At 41.3% G+C, this 8,010-nt stretch overlaps 1 protein-coding gene across 1 annotated transcript; it reads left to right on the top strand.

The window, feature by feature from the left end:
- The first annotated feature begins 1,912 nt into the window (after window positions 1–1,912).
- Window positions 1,913–3,266, top strand: LOC103710993 (AT-hook motif nuclear-localized protein 17-like). The gene has a single exon (XM_008796949.4). The coding sequence runs from the start codon at window positions 2,201–2,203 to the stop codon at window positions 3,071–3,073; it is 873 nt and encodes a 290-aa protein (XP_008795171.1). The 5' UTR covers window positions 1,913–2,200; the 3' UTR covers window positions 3,074–3,266.
- The last annotated feature ends 4,744 nt before the right edge of the window (window positions 3,267–8,010 follow it).

Genomic DNA, 8,010 nt, shown 5'->3' with positions numbered 1-8,010 from the left:
ATGCTCGAGAGGATGGGGCTGGCAGCCGAGTGCATTCTAAAAGATGCTGCAGCAGTGACAGTTGCTGCTGGAGGGAAGGAGGGCACCAAGGTGGTAGCCTAATGGTACTGGGCAGCAATTCTAACCACAAGGTTCCAAGTTCGAATCGCTGCGGCAACGATTAAATTGTGGACCGGAGCTCACTACTTTGGCCACTGCTTGGACTTGTGGTGTAGGACCGCTCTTGAACCGCTAGTAGCCGGGGTGGTGCCGGGTGTGACGTACTCACACGTGGGACTCGAGCCAGAGCTCAGAGGAGTAGCTGAGCCGGGCCTACGGGTGGGGAGGGTATGAGTAAAACCGGTCGGGGTGCCCAACACACGGCCATTTCTGCCCGCATCGAACATTCTCCTGGCGGGGCGGGAGCCCAGTGGGGCTGCTACGCGGGGGTGGGCTTGTCCCTTCCTCCCCCCTACCCCTTTTCTTTAGCAAAAAAAAAAAAAAAAAAAAAAAAAAAGAAAAGAGGGGAAGGAGGAGATTTCAGACCCGCTGCAAATGTAAGTGCGGCAAGGTTACAAGGGATGCAGCCGTAGATATTATCTTTGGTTGGCCACCGAGTTGATGAACTTGTTGATAAGGCCCTCCAAAATATTGCACAGAGATCAACTGATGAAGGCTTTTTTTTTTTTTTTTTAAAATAAAGAGGGAGGCAAAGCTATAAAAGAGTTTCTATTGAAACTATTTATAAAAAAATTGTAAGAAAAAAAAATGTAAAAAAGTAATAATTTTTTTTTACAAAAGATAGTGATATGTAAGTAGACATTTTAAACTATGTAATAAGCTGAATAATCTTATAAAGTGATTTGAAAGATATTTATATCTTCAATATACAACATCATAAGCTCGTGAGTCAGTTTTTTTAAAACAAAGTAGATCAATATTTCGTGAGTCTGAAATAAGGATCAAGTAGTTTTTGTGAACACAAATACTTTCAGACAAAAAAGATTGATAAATTTTTTTATTTCTCTGTCTAATTCATAAATTACTGGTGCTGATAATTAATTTTATTTTAATTATGTATCTAAGTAAATTTTGGATATTTATAGAATCCAAATGATATCGTGCTCCGCAGGCTGTCGGTTTAACTTTAACATCATCTCAAGTGTCAAATACCAAATGTGAACTAAAAACAGCGACAAAAGGCCGTTCGCTGCAAAAGATAAAAGACGGCAAAAGGATAACCGTCCGGAGCCATTAATCACGCATGTTGTCACGTATGGCGAACTGGGGCCAGCCCTCTGCTTGGCTGCCAGCTCGTCAGAGGGTGCGGGCGGCGTCGCGGAATTAATTGCCAGCCGAACACGCCGCGTGAGAGAAAAGATGAGACGGTGGATCGAAGCGGGTGCCGACAAAAGAAAGCCATCAACGGTCGCTTTCCGGGATGGAAGACAGAAAAAAAGAAAGTACTGGAGTGAGAAACCCACCCTCCCCCCCTTCCCGGTTCCCATCTCAAGCTCCTCGAAAATATATTATTTTAGAAGGAAAGAAGCCGTGCGAACTAAGAACTCGTTGGATTCACTAGAAATAAAAGAAAAAAAAAAAGTATGGTCAACTAAAAAATAATAAAATAATTAAAATTTTTTCTTTTATAAAAAATAAAAAATCCATATAAAATTCATTTTTTACATAATGTCTTTAATTGTAATAGCTTATATATTTTTTCACGCAGTCAATTTTTTAAAAGTATAAAATATATTTTACACAATGTTTTTCAGAAAAATACTAAATATCAAATATGTTTTTTATATTATTTTTTATGATCAACTGTGCTAAAATTAATTTTTTTAGATATAATATACTTAGATATTAATTTTTTTAAAAAATATATCTTAATGAGGTAAAACCAACCCATCTCCAATCCATGCATGCGAACGAGAAATTATACCATCGAACGTACTTCATATCGCTCCATCCATATCTCCCACTTGCGACCGACTCGGCCCCGCTCAGCCCTCTCGATCTCCGGCACCACTGCTCCTACCAACCATACTTTACTTCGTTCAAAAGTTCAACTCCAAAACCAAAACAAACACCCCTCTCTCTCTCTACCTTGTTTCCAAAATATATTCTTCCTCTGATAACTATTACTCGGTCGAAGACGGCAAGACCCCAATCGCTAGTCCAATCATCTCTTCATTTTGTTAAAGAGTTGGAAGATAAGATGAAGTACCACTCAGAGGAAGTGGATAGTAGGAGCTGTGGAGAGCTCAAGAAACAAAAGAAGATGGCAGAGGAGGAGGGGAGTAGAAGAGGAGGGGATGAGTCGAGTAATGAGGTGGTCAAGAGGCGGAGAGGCCGCCCGCCGGGATCCAAGAACAAGCCCCAGCCCCCTGTTGTCATCACCCGCGAGTTTACCGATTCCTCCCCCGCCATGCGGCCGTACGTCTTCGAGATCCCTGCCGGCCGCGACGTCGCTGCAGCCCTCGCCGACTTCTCCCGCCGCCGTGCCCTCGGTTTGTGCGTCCTCTCCGCTTCAGGCCCCGTCGCCAGCGTCACACTCCGCCAGTCACCCTTGCCGGTGGAGGGATCCCCCTCCGCCGCCGCCGTGGTGACGTTAGGCGGCGGGTTCGAGATGCTCTCTATCTCCGCCACTTTCTTCCCGCCGTCCCTCCCCGCCGCGCCCGGCGGCGTGTTCTCGGTGTCTTTAGCAGGGCCGCAGGGGAGGGTGGTTGGGGGGATGGTGGCGGGGCCGCTGGTGGCTGCTGGAACGGTGGTGGTGGTGGCGGCGGCATTCGCACAGCACATCTTCCACCGGCTGCCGGTGGAGGAGGAACCGGCCGGTTCGGCCTCGGCCTCGCTCTCCGGCGGCGGTGGAGGTGGCGATGAGGTTGCTGCCTACCCTCATCAAGATGAAGATGATCATGATGCAGAAGCGCAGTATCACTACCAACACCACCATTATCATCGCCATCAACTTCATGGATCGTCCGATGGTACACCGATCTTCCCTGGTCACTTCCCTCCCAATATTCTATGGACTCTCCCCGCCCGCTCCCCGCATCTACCACCACCACCACCTTATCGATTCACTTAATATTATTTTCTTGTTTATTGTCAAAAAAAATATCTGATCGATCTGTTTTTTTTTTTTGTTTTTAGTATTTGGTTTTGATTGTTAATGAGATTATTATGTAGTAAGAGAAGGTTAATTAGGAAGTAGTTAGTTCTCATCAGGAATAAACTTTGGAGGCTTATATGATGAACTGGATAAGGCTGGTATGATGGTATGTGGCCTCTTAATGTTGGCTTTTCCATTCTTCTTTTTCTTTCATTCTTTTTGGTGTATATGTATCTGTTTGGGTCTTTTCTGCATAAAGGAGGACTAAGGTATAGATTAAGGTTGAAGGTTTGGAGTAGGATTTAAACAGAGTAAGGTGGAAGGGAGCAGCCTTAAGAAGGTGCACTAGAAACAGGGTGAAAAATGGATTACTTGTTACCTTTTCTCTTCTCTCTTCATGAGAAGAAGAGAAGAACGTAGTTTGGCAATCTGATCTGATCTAGCATGTGGCAGAAGTTAGGAGTAGCATGACAAACTTGACCTAATCTCCAGTTTCCATTGTCTTTTTTGGGGTAAGCGAGAGCTGGTCACCAAATGACCTCAAGTACAATTCAAAGGACTTTTCTCTGCTAACAAAATTATATTTTTGAAAGTTGATGGCTGAAAAATAATTTTTAAATATTTGGTTGGTCATTAAAAAATAGCATAATTCAAAATAATTATGTTTGATTGGAACTCATGTAAAATATCTTTTTTATCTTTAATAAAAAGAAAGATCTTATTTTATTTTATATAAAAATTTAAAAATATGTTTAGAAAAAAAATATCTCAAGTTTCAGCTCATGTGAATTTGATTTTTCTAATTTTTATATTTTTTTTTTGATACATGGAAAGTTTATTCTCATAAAAAAGCTATTAATTCTCTTTTCTGAAAATTTCGATCAAATATGATTTAGCTCTTCCGTTTAATACATTGACCCACTTTTCTTCCTTTTTTTTTTCTGCAAAGCAAATGAGTTCTAAGTTTATCATCCGCCGAGGCTTGGTGGATGAAGAGCCATCGGTGTTAAATTTCACAAAATCAGAGGGAAGAGGGTACGATTTAACCCATCTATCAGTCTTACTTCTTTTTGATCATGTCCTTAGGGCCACAATATTCTACGGCCATAGCCCGGGATGCCCTCAAAGAGGGTTCTGGTTCTGCCCCCAAAATGAGCCACAGAGCAGTGGCAATGACACTCATTCCCCAGTCTCCACTGTACTTGAAACTGCAATCCAGGCATCATCACCTCTCTGCGCTTTGTTGTCTGGCTCTGGGTTCTATTTTTTTCCCCCTCAAAACAATGGTATTTTTTTAATGATTTTGAAAGTAAACTTGTATTAAATATTTTTTGTTTATAAAGAAACTGAATGGTTTCTTTCCTAGGAGAATTATAGGTCTTCTAGAATTACTTGTCTCCAACTATCAGACATAGCATTAGATCTCAACTATAATCTTGTGTTCATGAATATAGATACCATGAAACGAGCATTAGAGCACAGGATTCATTAGACCTCCATAATTAGATGTGCTTGGGTGGAAGTAGCACTAGGATGGTGACCTCTTCGACAAGTCTTCATGTTACGCCAAAACAAGACATTGGCTCACGGCATCTCCAACCTGTTTCTCAAAAAGACAACGAAAACACAGGCTAAGCCGTAGCCCAATAATTCCCAAATTCAACATCTGGGTGGCGTTTTCTCATTGTCTGATTTGGAAATTCTTTAACTAATGACTCGTTTGGTTTGCGGGGAAAGGAAGGGAGGAAGTGCGGTCAACAGAAATAATAAAGAAAGATTTTTTATTTGATTGGAGTTTTTAAAGAAAAGAGACAGAAAAGTAGTATTCTTATGAAAATAAGATTTCCATCTTTTGTTAGATTACTTTGTCTTCTGGGTAATTAGCTACCCCTATTTTATGTCATTTCAGTATTGTTATTAGCTAACAGTAAGCTCTTGCCTACCTTCAGTCCTTCCAAAAAAATTTCTACCATATATCTAGTAGTACAAAAATTTATCAAAAATTAGAAGAAGATAATATTGCTTAGAATCTTGAGGAGTTGCTTTAAGATGTGTCACAACCTAGAATTTTATCTAAAATAGCTTGTCGGAAAGTATTTTTTTTAGATTGCTTAGTCCTATATAAGTACATGAGGTCCTCACATGCTTTTCTCGTTCAACCTCTGAAATTTTCGTCAGGCTAAAAGTTCAAATCTATTTAACTCTAATTACAAGCACCACGATCGGCTCGTAGTCAGCCTTCATAAATTTGTACTGTAGTGTCATCTAGTCCATATAGGCTATAGGTCGAGTTCGCTCTGATATCATTTGTCGCAATTTAGAACTTCTCCCAAAACGGTTATTAGCTAGATAGTATTTTTTTGGATTCATTAGTCCTGTATAAGTATCCAATATCTGTTAGAATAATTTCAAAATATGGGCTTACACTGATTGCGTATTTTTGTTTTATAAAACGGGTTAGACGTATGGCTCAGAATGGTACTATAGTTAAGCCCAATATGATATGTGATCATTTTCGTTTATGGGCTTTGTGCACCTTGGATGTATAGGATTGAGTCCTATTTAATGTGGTAATTTTGGTATATAGGCCAAGAAACCCAATTAGGGTTTTGGAGCCTTTAATGGGAAGGCTCCTCTATATTTCCTATATATAGGCTAGGTCCCCCTCTCCTCTCCATATGGTTAATAGCTTGCCCCATTGACGGCTATCTTTGGTGAGGGAAGGAAGGGAAGATCCAGCCACTATTATTCCAGATGATTGAAGAACGTATTCAATATATCTTCCGCAAGTATATCTCTCAAACTTGAATACGGTAATTATGTGATTTTAAATCTTAGCATATTATTATTTTTACAATTAACAATTGGTATCAGAGCCTCCATGCTAGGATTAGAATCCTTCATACACAATTATGATTTCATCTGAACTTACGGATTAATTTTATACATTGGTGAATGGATCTTCTGCATAAATCTGCATACATAGATTTTTCATTGATAATCAAATATCTGATTTGATTTTAATTTAAATTTCTTAGAACATGATTGCATATTGTTTTCGAATTAAAAAAAAAAACTTCCTGTTACATTCTCCCACAGACTTCATCTTCTTCCCATTTCAAATCCCCTTCTCTTGCAGCCGGGAGCCGCTGTCCCGCGGCTGGCGGGGTTACTTCCGGCTGCCGCACGGCCACCGCGCGCCTCCTGGCGCCGCGGCGGACCTGGGGACGTCACCGGCCACTCGCAGTGACCGGTTTTTTTCAAAAAAAAAGGGGCCTTCCTCTCCGCAGGCCAACGCCTCTGTGTTGTGCGACGGCCTGCGGAAGGAGGCCGAGGCGGCTTGCCCGCCACCATCACGGGCGGACGGCCGCCCCACGGCGCCACAGCAGGCGGACGCCGCCGCCGCTGCGGGCCGCGGGCGCGTCCCAAGCCACCCCACGGCCGGCCGCAGGCCGTGGGGGCCTTCTCCCGGCCACCCCACGGCCGGCCGCACGTCTCATGGCGTCGCGGCGGCCCGGCGGGGTTGCCGGCCACGGGTGGTGGCCGGCGCCGTGGCTGCCATGGGAGGCAGCCACGGGTTGCTTCCATCCCAAAAAAAAAAAAAAAAAAAACAAAGGAACAGCGGCGGCCGTGTGAAGGGGAAGAAGATAGTGAGGGAGAGAATAGCTTAGGGTTTTTTTTTCTTTTGCTTGGGCTTGGGCTTGTAAAGCCCAATCTGAATAAATCCATGGTTGCAGGTTGGGCCTTTTATTTAGTCAGCCTATGTTTATTTCATTTTGCATTTTAATGGACCAGAATGGATTTTGGCCTTGGGGCTAAAAGTTAGAAACCCATTTAATTATTGTTTAAAAACTGAATATTTTGAATTAGGCCCTCATGCATATTAATTATTAAATTGTTAAATTTTGGACATTTCTTGCTGCCATATATGCCTTGAATTTTGTGATTAACATTTTTTGTTTAAATCACATGGGATTTTGATTATGATTATAGCATGTTTAATGGTTATGATTTTGTCACATAACTATTATTTTGTGATTAAAATTTGTTGGGCATAAAGACTATCCTTATTTTTTCATTAAGAGAATATTTTGAAATTGAAGTGGGTGGTAGCCACCAAAGTGGCACATTCACTGATATTTATCTGATTTTCTCAAAAAAAAAGAAGGTAGCATTGCATTTTTCTAAATTATTGCATGCAATATCTTGCCCGAAGGTGTTATTGTGTATGATGATTTAGAAAAATGACATGAAGTGATTAATGGGATTGCATTAGCCTAGAATCATTCTTCTGCCCAAAGGCGATGGTGTTTCGAAAGCTGATGTGACTTTGTTAATTGGCTTCATGATATGTCTTAAGAGTACCTTATAGCATGTTGTATTGTTAGCCCAAAGGTGACTTTACAATGATGCACTAAGGCTCTTACCGTAATTAGACTTATATGTTTTTCAAGTTGATTACGGACTATCTAATTAATAGCCCAAGTTGATTAGATAGATATGTTATCATCCATTGATTGCATGCATCATATTTGGATGATATTAAATAAAATATGTTGTTTCCGCAGTTTTGAATGCCTCTTTCCTATCAAGCCAAATGTCTGCCGTTGAAATCTTGACTGGAAATAATTATGTGAGATGGAAACGAGACATAGAAATAGCACTGGGTTTTCTTGGGTTTAGATTTTGCTTTAGAGGAGCAGCACCGAGCTACGACCTCTCTGATGCACTAGTAATTTTAACACCTCTTCACTAATCTGCAGATCCTCTCAAGTCATGAGCTAGGCTTCGGTTTCAATTTTGATAGTCAAGTAATGGTTTAAGTTTTATGTAGGCAAACAGATAGATCCCAAGCTCATCTACTAGGTTTTATTGGGGAATTCTGAAGGTGTCGATAAGCATTAGGCTTTTCT

The sequence above is a fragment of the Phoenix dactylifera genome, chromosome 8, assembly GCF_009389715.1.
Source record: "Phoenix dactylifera cultivar Barhee BC4 chromosome 8, palm_55x_up_171113_PBpolish2nd_filt_p, whole genome shotgun sequence".
Taxonomy (NCBI): Eukaryota; Viridiplantae; Streptophyta; class Magnoliopsida; order Arecales; family Arecaceae; genus Phoenix; species Phoenix dactylifera.
This window is presented reverse-complemented; position numbering and strand designations above follow the sequence as displayed.

What these genes read in the sequence shown, in the direction of transcription:
- LOC103710993 (XM_008796949.4), top strand. Translation starts at nt 2,201, where the DNA reads ATGAAGTACCACTCAGAGGAAGTGGATAGTAGGAGCTGTGGAGAGCTC.